Source organism: Ochotona princeps, chromosome 4 (assembly GCF_030435755.1).
Source record: "Ochotona princeps isolate mOchPri1 chromosome 4, mOchPri1.hap1, whole genome shotgun sequence".
NCBI lineage: Eukaryota > Metazoa > Chordata > Mammalia > Lagomorpha > Ochotonidae > Ochotona > Ochotona princeps.
Window position 1 is genome coordinate 13,978,414 of NC_080835.1, and position 11,791 is coordinate 13,990,204.

Consider the following 11,791-nt stretch of genomic DNA (forward strand, 5'->3'; position numbering starts at 1 on the left):
ATAAGTAAAATGACCACTTCCAATAAAAGAAAGGAAGATGTTCTGTAAACATACAGGAAATTGGGTGGCAGAAAAGCACAACCACAATAAAATACCATTGCCCTGCTCTCCCTATAGGACTAAAATTAAGACTGTCAATACCAGTGCTTGCTGCCCTGTGAGGAGTGCCATCTCGCCCAATGCTGGCACAAATGTGTATTGCTTCTTACCATGCCCAGTGTGGCATGAACAGGGTTGGAGAAGGAGGCAGAGTGAAACTGAAAAAACAGAAACAAGACAGACACAAGACAAAGACTACAAACATGGATGGCCACAGGGAAGTCCATTCTCTAAGAAAGGAAGTTGATCCAAAGGACTCGTGGCCTCAATCTTTGACCAAGCCACAGCACTTGCTGGTATGCACAAGAGTCAGGACAGGGTGTGGACTGCACCCAAGCTGGGCTAGGCTGCAAAACCCACCAGCAAAAACTGAGACTGCAACCAGCCATGCTAAACTGGGTTGAAGCACCTGCCAGCACACACAAGATCTGGGGCTGGTAACAGGCCTGGGAGGGGAACTCTGAAGACTCACCAGCTTGGCTGCAGCCCCTGCTAGAGACAGGGAGAGCTGGGGCTATGGGCATCCCAGGCTGGGCAATGCTGCAGCAACTCTCAGCATGCATGTGGTGGGAGGAGGTCTGGGAGTATAGCAAACTGAGCTAGGCCTCAGCACTTCCTGGTGCTTGTGAAAGCCAAAATGGGTGAAGAAGAGAGACCCGGTTAGGCCATGGCACCCTCCATGTCATATGACAGCCAGGTCTGGGGGTGGACCAGGCTATTCTAGGCTGTAGCACTCTTATTGAGAGAGGGAATGGATGTGGGCCAGTCAGGTTAGACCACAGTACCCACCAGTTAGTGCCAAGCTTGGGGACTGGCCATGTCAGCCCAGGTGGCAGAACTGCAAGCACACAGGAGACCTATTTCTGGGAGTGAACCTCACAGGGGATTTGGGGAACTCCCCCACTAGGCAGAAACTCCTGCTGGTTAGCATGAGAGCCGGGACCGGGAGCCAGCCAGACCTGATTGAGCTGCAGTATCTGTTGCACACTTGTGGGTCAGGTCTAGGGACAGGTTGGGCTGGGTCAGTCCATAGTACACACTGGCATGAGTGAGAACCAGGATGGAGTGAGTACAGGCCAGATCTGGTTGGATTGCAACACTGCCTATTTCACATGGTAGCTGCTGCTGGGAGTGGCCCAGCTAGACTAGGCTGCTATACCTGCTGGCAAGAGTTGGACTGGTAGCAGGCTGGGTTGAGCTAGACTGCAGCACCTGCTGCCAAATGCCAAGACTGAGGGCAGGTCATTTAAGACTGCACCATAGCACCCACTGGCATGCACAAGACCCAGGGATGAGAATGGGCCTAGTAGGGGAACCTTTGGAGCTCTCCTCCCAGGCTGCTACTTCTTTGGGTAAGCATGAGAGCTGGATCTGGGGGCAGGCCAAGTTGGGCTAGGCTGCAGCACACTCTAGTGCTCATGGGAGCCAGAATGAGCCCGCCACAGTACCAGCTAGCAAGTGCCAGTATTGGGTGCAAGTCGTGTAAGGTTTGAGTGTGGCAGCCCCTATCAACACAAAATCCTGGACTGTGAACATGCATGGCAGGGGAACAATGGACACTCCCTTGATAGGCTATACCTTCCACTGGTGAGCACGAGGACCAGGGGGAAGGGCCAAGCTGGACAAGGCAGTAGCACCTGTTGGCACACGTGGGGGCCAGGTTCCAGGACACATCATACTGAGCTAAGCTGCAGCACCCATAGGTATGCACAAGAGTGGGATGACATATGGGCTAGACTGGCTAGGCCACAGTAGAAACTGGCATGTACAAAAATTGGGGCTGAGGGAAAGCCTTGTGGGACTGTTAGGGGTCACCTCAACTAGGCCATGGAACCCATTGGTATGTGTGAGGACCAGGTCTGTTGTGGACTCACTGGGTTGGGCCGCAGCACCCATCAGTTTGCATGAGGTATAGGGCTGGGACAGACCTGATCATGTAGCTATATCCACCTACGTGAATTGGCTGGTGCAATTTACAATCTAAACCTGACTCTGCACTAGCTGACACACACAAGAAACAACTCTGAGGTCACTACAAAGCTTCTTGGAGGATTGCCCAACTAGATTGCTGGACTCAGACCCCAGCAGCAAGGAAGAATCACAGAATATGTTGACCTGGGAGTATGTGTTTCAGTACTGGGGCCTCCTCAGTTGCTGATGCCTGTGCAGTGTACAGTATGTCCAGATACACTCAGAGGAGTCTACGGCCATACCACCCTGAACGCGCCCGATCTCATCTGATCTCGGAAGCTAAGCAGGGTCAGGCCTGGCTAGTACTTGGATAGAAGATACACTCAGGGGACATGACAGCCAGCTCATCTAGGCTATCAGGGAATGCCAAGTGCCTCAACAGGGGATGGAAAGCAGGCCTTGTTGGACAATTCTCCTGGCCAAACTTTGCCGTATGTTCCTGAGTTTGTGGATACTCTAAGGTGGACTTTGTCAACCAAAAGACCTTGGAGAGTTTCTCAACCCTGAAGCAACAAAACCAACAACTTCTCAGAACTATCCAAATCACTCAAGTGACATCCTTGGAACACTCTCCCCCACATTGGGATCTCTAAGATGACATCAGATGATCGTCCCCCAAACACAAGTGCTGATGTAGTTTGACAGCAAGGAGCAGTCCCATCCACCTCTTCCTCCACTGTGGACACAGGAGAAGAAAAATAACCATATGTCCCACCAACCTTCCTCTGTACCTGACCTTCCCCACTCTAATCACAGGCCCACATGGGTGTGTATCCCTCTTAATTATGCAGTAATACTAAAAAGAAAATTAAAAATTTAATAAAAAGATTCCAGGCACCATCTGATTCCTTCTTCGTTACTAAGTCATGCTGTTATTTTCTTTTTTAGAAATGATCTTGGGTTGGAGTTCTGCTCAATTTGTTAATCCTCCATCTACAAGTGCTGGCATCGTATATGGGTGCCAGTTCATGTCCTGTCTGTTCCACTTCTCATCCAGCTCCCTGCTTATAGCCTGGGAAAGCAGTGGAGGATCATTCAATTCTTTTGGCCCCTGTACCCATGTGGGAGGACTAGAAGGAGCTCCTGGCTCATGGTTCCTGGCTTCAGATCATCTCAGCTCCAGCCATTGCAGCCAATTGGGGGAAGTGAAGCAACAGATGGAAGACCTTTCTTTCTGCCTCCCCTTTTCTCTATAAATCTACCTTTTCAATAAAAATAAGTAAATCTTAAAAAGGGAGAGAGAAAGAGAGAAGGGAGGAAGGAAGGAAGGAAGGAAGAAAGGAAGGAAGGAAGGAAGGAAGGAAAGAAGGAAAGAAAGAAAGAAAGAAAGAAAGAAAGAAAGAAAGAAAGAAAGAAAGAAAGAAAGAAAGAGAAAAAAAGAAAGGGAAAAAAGAAGGAAGAAAGAGGGAGGGAGGGAGGAACGAAGGAAGGAAGGGAGGGAGGAAGGAAGGAAGGAAAGAAGGAAGGAGTCTAAAATCATTAGATGTTGTATATTGAATGTAGTGTATGCTGAATATTTACATAAAAGTAAACTATCACCCAGAGACTCTATTCCCAGAGTATCATACAACGTGTCCTATTAAGAGTATTAATATTGTTTGTAACAACTCAAATTTCATCACTAATTACATGCATTTTAAGAGTATAGTATATTGGTTCGGGCCTTGGGATTCGGGGCAACTGCCGCTCCTCACAGTGTGGCGGCTGTGGGGGGTGCCCCTGCCGGGTCGGATCCAATGCTGGGGGCTCACGCCAAAGACACTGCCGCAAGGCAGTGAACGAGTCCTCGGCCTCATCCAGGACCCAAGAGAGCTCATTCCTCGGGTAAGTGCGCCATGAGGGAACTTGGGAACTGGCTTAAAATTCCTAGCTCCACCCAGCTGCTAATATCTGGCAGCTAGGTGAGTTTGGGAGGGGTTCGGGCCTTGGGATTCGGGGGCAACTGCCGCTCCTCACAGTGTGGCGGCTGTGGGGGGGTGCCCCTGCCGGGTCGGACCCAATGCTGGGGGCTCACGCCAAAGACACTGCCGCAAGGTAGTGAACGAGTCCTCGGCCTCATCCAGGGCCGGGAAGCTCTGGGGTAATGGATGTCCGAATTGCTGCTTAGATAGCTCTAGGGTGACCCCACTGTTTCTGGGTTCTGAGTCAATCCTAAAGATTCCCAACGCCAGTGGCTCTTCTTTTGGAGAACTTCTAATCACTCAATAATGCTGAGCTTTGAACACCTATAATGCAGAAGATAACCCCCAGATTGTCTAGCAAGATATTTTTTTGCCTGACATGATGTTGGTTCAGGAGACTGGTCACATTAGGCAGGTCCATAATTTTAACTAGCACTCTAGAACCTTATCCTGGGGTGGACTCTGTGCAGGATGTGTGGGCCACACCCTGTAGAAAGTTTGGCCCCACTGGTAAACCTAAATTTTAGGTGGTTATGGACTAAACTAGGTGTGACCAAGGAGCCTACCATCAATCACAGGTAAAGGGATCCGCCATAGACTGGACTGGGCAAGGCAGCAGCACCCAAATGTGCATCCTGAATAGGTTGTGGGGTGGGCCGGGCTGCAACATTCACCAGCTCATACAAGGCCAAATGGGAGGCCAGAGTACACCGCGTACTGGCCTAAAAACGAATGGCATGTATGTAAACTGGGTTTGGGAGTGGATCAAGTGGAGGTACTTGGGAAGCTCCCCTGGCGAGTCATAGCTCTCGCTGGTGAACACGCCGTCCAGATCTGGGGGTCGGACAAGCAGGGCATAGTAGCTCCAAAATGTGTAAATTGGTAATGGAACGTAATGTACTGGGCAGGACTGAGCAAACCTTTGTTTACAAGCAAAACTAGAAACCAGCATGGAACACAGGTCATACCGAGCTAGGCTCTTGCACCTACTGGTCCTCAGAGCAACCAAGGGCAGGTGCATGATTTATAGCTAGGAACAAGCCCAATCGGGGAGGTAACGGGACACCCTAACTAGGTTGAGGTTCCCACCAAGGGGCGTATGTGCTGGAATTGGGGTTGCGCTCTATCTAGGAAACAGTTGCAGTCACCCGAGGCACTAGTGTGGGCTGGGATTGGATGCACCAGGCCAGTTCAGACCCCAACACCATCTGGTGTCATGGAGAACCAGGGGGTAGATGTGGGACTGACTAGGCTGGGTCTCAACCCCCTACTGAGCCATGCACGAGCTGTATGTGGGTATGGACGAGCCATGGCCGAGCTGAAACATCCAACAACAAGAACCAGAATGGGGTGAAAGCCAGCCAGGAAAAGCCACTGTCCCTGCTAGGACAGGACGTGAACTGAGTTGGGTTGGCTCAAGGACCCCCTGGCATGCGCAAAACCTGCCATTGGGAGGGATTCTGATGGAGGAGCCTGGGCAACTCCTCTGGCAGGACACAGTCCCTGCAGGTAAGCGCAAGAAGCATGATAGGAAACAGTCCAGAATAGGCCATGGAAAGTTTCCCACTGGCACACATTCAGCATGGGTCAGGAGCAGACCAGGCTCAATCAGTCCATATCACCCACTGGCAAATCCGATCACCAGATCAGAGTGTGGGATGAGCCGGGTTTGGTCGCGACAAAACCAGTACACATTATGGAATGCCAGGGCGTGGTTGCCTGTACTGGATATGAATGCAGCACCCAACCAGCACACGTGAGATCCAGGAAGGAAGGGAGGAGCAGAACTGGCGGGGGGATTAAGGGGCTGGTTCCCTCGCCAGTCAGCAACTCCCACCGGAGAGCGTGGGCTGGGATAGAGACAGACTAGACTATGCAAGGCTACAACACCTGTGCGCTGCATGTGGACTAGATCAGGGAAAAGCCAGGCTGGGCTGATTATTCCTGCTGGTGCAAGCATAAATTAGAGTAGGTGAGGGATGTTTGGGCATAGCAGCAGAAGCTGGCACTGGGGACTAATTCTGTCAAGTCAAATCACAGAACTACCTAAAGAGTGCATAAACCAGGACTGAGAGAGACCTGGGAGGGGAAAAGTGGGTTCCCCCTTCTTGGGTCACTAGTCCCGTGGGAGGGCATGAAAACTAGGATGGGGGCTGGGATGGCTAGATAGAGAGGCACTCAACAACACCCATGAGGGCTGGATGGTTGAGTTGGTTAGATAGAACTAAGCTTTAATACCCATTGACAAGTGCCAGAGCCAAATGGGATGGGGGACAGACTGGTCTTCTGCTACACATACTGGCAAACCAGGGGCGGGCCGGGTGAGGGTTATCGTGGGTCGCCCCAACTAGGCTGCAGCTCCCACTGGTTAGTGTGAGGGCCGAGTACGTGCTGGGCAGAACCAGACTGGACTGCAACACCCATTGGTTCCAGTGCAACTCGGGACTGAAAACAGAACCAACCCAGCAATTGCAACCACCAGCTGATCGGGGTGATGGACTGTGCCGGGCCCTGTGCTTGCTAGAACATGCAAGAAACTAGTCTGGGAATACCTCAAAGTTTCTTTGGAGATCTCCCCAATTGAACTGCTGGACTCAGAACTCTAATCAAGAAAAGACAGAAGACAGAGCAGATCAATCATTCATCTCAGCTACATGTTAGCAGCGAAAAATGGGGCAAACGGAGACTTTATGATGGACCATATCAATCAGTGGACGACCTCATCGAGCGAAACTGGCAGCGATTCATAACTGGAGAACTATTAACACCACTTGAGTACATATCTCAGAGCATGCCCCACATCCGGGACTCGGGGTGGGCGGGAAACCGGGTGGGGCTTCTCCCTCAATATCCTCCTTTACCTCAGATACAAGATGGAAACAATATGGACATAATAGTATTGCCCACTTCCCTATCCCCCTGAACCTTTTTTTTTTCTTTTTCTTTCTTTAACTGTAATTAACTATGAAAAGATTGTCAACAACAACACAATAAAATAGATTATTAAAAAAAAAGAGTATAGTATATTCAGATAATTAACTGACACAGCAAGAAAAACAAGTGTATCATACAACAACAGGCATGAGTTCCATAAACCTAACGTTGAGTCATAGAACTGAGACACAGAATGTCATATGCTATATGATTGCTTTATTTAAAATGTGATCTATAGTCAGGTGGCACATGCACAGAAGTATAAAGAAAAACTAAGAAATCTTATCATGAAAGTCACAGAAGTGTTGACTGAAAGAAACAAAAGGGGTGTCATTAGCAAGAATATTCTGGAGACAAGAGCTCTTACTTCTTGACCTGGTTTGTGGTCACATTGATTTTCTGTCTTCCAATTCAACTATTTTTTTCTTTTACTTTGTGTTGAATTTTAGTTGAGAAAATTTATATTTTGATTTATATTTGGGAGATATAATAGTTTGATATTTATATATTGTATAATAATTTCATCAAGCTAATTAACATATCACTTCACCTACTGGTCATTTTTTGTGGCGAAACATTGTCTTATGTACTCTTTTGGCAACTTTGACATATGCAATATAATATTAATTATGGTCACCATACTGTGCAGTTAAACCTTAACCATTATTTTTCTGTCTAACCGAAATTTTATGTTTTTAGCCAACATTTCCTTCTTCAATTGTAAACCCCCATCCTCTGGTAACTAAAATTCAACTTGCCACTTTTTTTAGTTTGGCTTTTTTGTTTTCATTGAAGATTAACTATTTTTATTTGAAAATCAGAGTTACAGAGAGAAGGTAAGACTGACAGAAAATCTTCCAATCACTTGTTCACACTCACAAAATGGCCATAATGAACAGAGGTGGACATGTCCATCGTCAGGAAGCAGGAGCTTCTTCCACGTCTCCCTTGCGTAGAGGCCTAGGACTCAGGCCATCCTCTCTTGCTTTCCCAGACCATTAACAGGAGCTGGATAAGAGGTGGAGTATCCTGGACTCAAGCTGGTCTCGCTATAGCATATTGATTCTGCACACTGAGGCTTAATGTACTATGCCACAATATTGGCCCATTAGTTTGACTTTTAGGTTCCATAGTTTGGTAAGCTCATACAATGTTTGTCTTTCTGTATTTGGTTCATTTCACTCAGCATAGTGCCCCCTGGTTTCATTCAGAATAACAGAATATCCTAATTTTTAATGTATAATTTTCTTTGTTTACATCAACCTTTTGCAAGGCTTCGTTTAGAAATGTCTCTTTGCATCCTTTACAATTTTGAATCAAGCTGTCTATTATTTTCTTGATCTTCACTTCCTGATGTAGTTTGGCTAATAACCCCTTATCAAATAAGTAGGTGGTAAATATTTTTATGTCAATTTGTAAGTTAATTCCACTCCATTGATCATTTCACTTCCTACTAAGATTTTTAGTTTACTATAATTTCATGCGCCTATTTTTCCTGTTCTTACAGGATCACATATTGGAAATTATTGCCCAAACTGATGTGAAGCAATTATTGTGTGTAGTAATCTGTCACTTTATATTTTTTATTTCTTTTTACATTTTATTTCAAAGTTTGAAAAAACAAAAACAGTGAGGGAATAATACAATTACTTCCCAGTTAGCATCAACTCATCTCCTCTATTACTATTTCGCATCACTGTCTGTCACAACTAATAAACTACAGCTAGATTCTCCCTTTTTTCTGTGCAAATTCCCTGTGTTCAGATTGTGGGTTTTTTTTTCTTTTAAAGAGAACAGGCAACATTTGTCTTTCTGTGTCAGACATTTTACTCAACATGATGCACTCCAGTTCCAAATATTTTGCTGCAAATGGTAAGATTCCATTATTTTAACTATATATATGCACACACTATGCTTTTCTTTATCCATTGCTCTGGTAGATGGTTTATATCAAAATCAGAAGCTTTTGCACAACAAAGAAACCATCTGCAGAATAAACAACCAATCTAATTTAAAAACAGGCAGAGTCTGACTAAATACTTATCAAAAGAAGACATACAATTGACCAACAAATAACATTCAGATGGTATACACTGGAGAAAGGTGAATCAAAATGAGATACTTTTTCAAATTTTACTTATTTAGTTGAGAAGTATAAAGAGAACAGGAGAGACAGATAGATAGAAAACTCCCATCAACTATTTTTTGTTTAGCTTTGTTTGTTTAAGATTTACCTACCTTTTGTGGAAAAGCAAATCAAATTCACAGAGAGAAGGAGAGATAGAAAGCTCTTCCATCCGCTGGTTCACTCCCCGAGTGGACGCAACAGCCAGGGCTGAGACATCCAAAGTCAGAAGGCCAGTGCTTCTTCCAGTTCTTCTATGTGAATGCAGAGGCTTTGGACCGTCCTCCATTGCCTGTCCAGGCCACAAACAGGGAGCTGGATGGAAGTGGAGCAGTCGGAACACAAACTGGCACCCAAATGGGATCCCAGCACATGCAAAGTGAGGATTCAGTCAATTGGGCCGTCGCCCCGGGCCCTCATCTACTGTTTTATTCCTCAATGAAGGCAACAACTGGGACTGAACCAGGCCAAAGACAGGAGCCTGGGAGCTCAATCCAGGCTTCCTGAGTGAGGGGCCAAAACTGAACTACCTAAGTCACCACTGGTTGTTTCCCAGGGTTTGCATTGCCAGGAAGCTGGGATCAGCAGGGGGCTGGGCTTCAAACCCAACCACTCTGATTGGGAATGTGGACATCCTAACCGATAGGCAAAACATCTGCCACGGTTTTTTCATTTTTAAAAGGAAAATCTTACCAATTTGTTATGACAGCAATATGCGATCTTGTTTATCAAGTGATTAGTATGCCTAACACCAAGTCAGTGTTCAATCATTTGTGTGTGTGATCCTGTGTACATAATATTCATGCACTGATTTCATGCTACACAGAACAGTATAACTTATTATATATAATCATGCTTATGTTAAATTTAATGTAAACCATTCTATTCATTACCATGATCTCAGTTCAGTCATTCCTAATCTACTGGCTATATTCTCAGTGTTCCAAGTATGGATTCTCCTGATATTACAGTATAGAGAAATCAGAGGAGTGAACTATCAGTCCCACAATAAGCAAAATTCTGCTATCCGGAGTGTCCACAGTCAAATAACCAAATGACTGTAACTTCAAGGCAATTCTGATCAAATAGTCAAGCAGGACCCAAAGCCAAAGCAGACTATACCTTCAACACAGATGAAAAGGGGGACACAGCTTTCATGCACTGCAGTTGAGAGCAAACCCAAAGCTGAAATAATACAATTATTTCTCAACAAATAATTGTACACATGGAAAGATTGGACACAAATGAAAATAAAATCAATTTTATCCTCAATTTTTAAAGACCTCACAGCTCTCAGCACTACAATATAAATTCTTACAGCCAGTGTCTTATTTCTATCCCAAAATTAACTATGACTTCTATCCACAACTGTTCATTTTTTGCAGATATTTTTCATGGCATTTTTTACCTCTGTATTTCTCAGAGTGTAAATCAGAGGATTGAACATAGGTGTCAAAATACAATAAAATACTGCCACTATTTTATCTATGGACAAAGTAGATGAAGGGCGCATGTAAATAAATATACAAGGCACGAAGAACAAGGCAACAACAGTGAAGTGAGCCCCACAGGTGGAGAGGGCTTTGCGTCTCCCCTCTGCACTGTGGGACCTCAGTGAGCGCAGGATCACAATGTAGGAGGCAGCCAGCATGAGGAAGTTGAGCAGGCAGATCACACCACTGTTGGCAACCACCAGCAGACCTATGACATACGTGTTGGTGCAGGCGAGTCCCAGCAAAGGATACAAGTCACAGACAAAGTGGTCAATCACATTGGGCCCACAGAAGGGCAACTGAAGGACCAGGAGGAGCTGAATCAGGGAGTGCAGGAAGCCCCCCAGCCAAGCCACCCCCACCAGCATGGCACAGAGATGCCTGGTCATGATGGTGGTGTAGTGCAGGGGTTTGCAGATGGCCACGTAGCGGTCATAGGCCATGACAGTGAGCAGAATGATCTCAGTCCCTCCCAATAAATGAGCCACAAAAAACTGAGCCATGCATCCCTCAAAAGAAATAGTTCTCCCCTCATACAAGGAGTCAGCAATGAGTTTGGGAGTCATACAGGAGGAATAGCAAGTGTCAATGAAAGATAGATATGAGAGGAAAAAGTACATGGGAGAGCCCAAAGAGGGACTGAAGATGATGGTGATCATGATCAGGAGATTTCCCCCCACAGAGACCAAATAAACGACAAGGAAGAGCACAAACAAGACCCTCTGTACGTGGGGATGCTGCGACAGTCCCAGCAGGAAGAAGTCCGTGATGTTTCGTGGTCCGTCCATGAAATGTGAGCTGCAGTGAGCGCTTGACTGAACAGATTTACCAAGAAATTTTATCATTACCCCTTTCAAAACATTTCAAGAAATTGGATCAGATTAGAGTGGGTAGGATGTAAATAATCCTGCAAAGACTCATGCTTACCATCAGGATAAAATCTAAGAATTTTGATACATCCCTCTACCTGGATTGACCATTTGTGTTCAGCTCCCCGCCTGCCTGCTACCAAACTGCTCTAAATCTCCTAATCAAGTCATGCTCGTTTAGAACTCTGCCTTCCACACGATATTCCTATTCTGTTAACACTTTTCTCAGTATTACCAGCTTGCTCTTCTACAATCATCATATCAAGGCTCAGATATCCTGTCTCTAAGCAAGACAGTATGTCACCTGCTCTAGACTATAAGGCCTTCCCCTCTGCTTCTATATAATGTGAACACCACATTATACCAGTTTCACTATGCCCTCCAAGTCTGTTCTTGAAC

The 11,791-nt window shown here is 45.9% G+C and overlaps 1 protein-coding gene across 1 annotated transcript; it reads right to left on the reverse strand.

Moving 5' to 3' along the window:
- Positions 1-10,402: 10,402 nt before the first annotated feature.
- On the reverse strand, positions 10,403-11,311 carry LOC101525751 (olfactory receptor 4C3D). The gene has a single exon (XM_012927064.2). The coding sequence runs from the start codon at positions 11,309-11,311 to the stop codon at positions 10,403-10,405; it is 909 nt and encodes a 302-aa protein (XP_012782518.2).
- Positions 11,312-11,791: the final 480 nt, after the last annotated feature.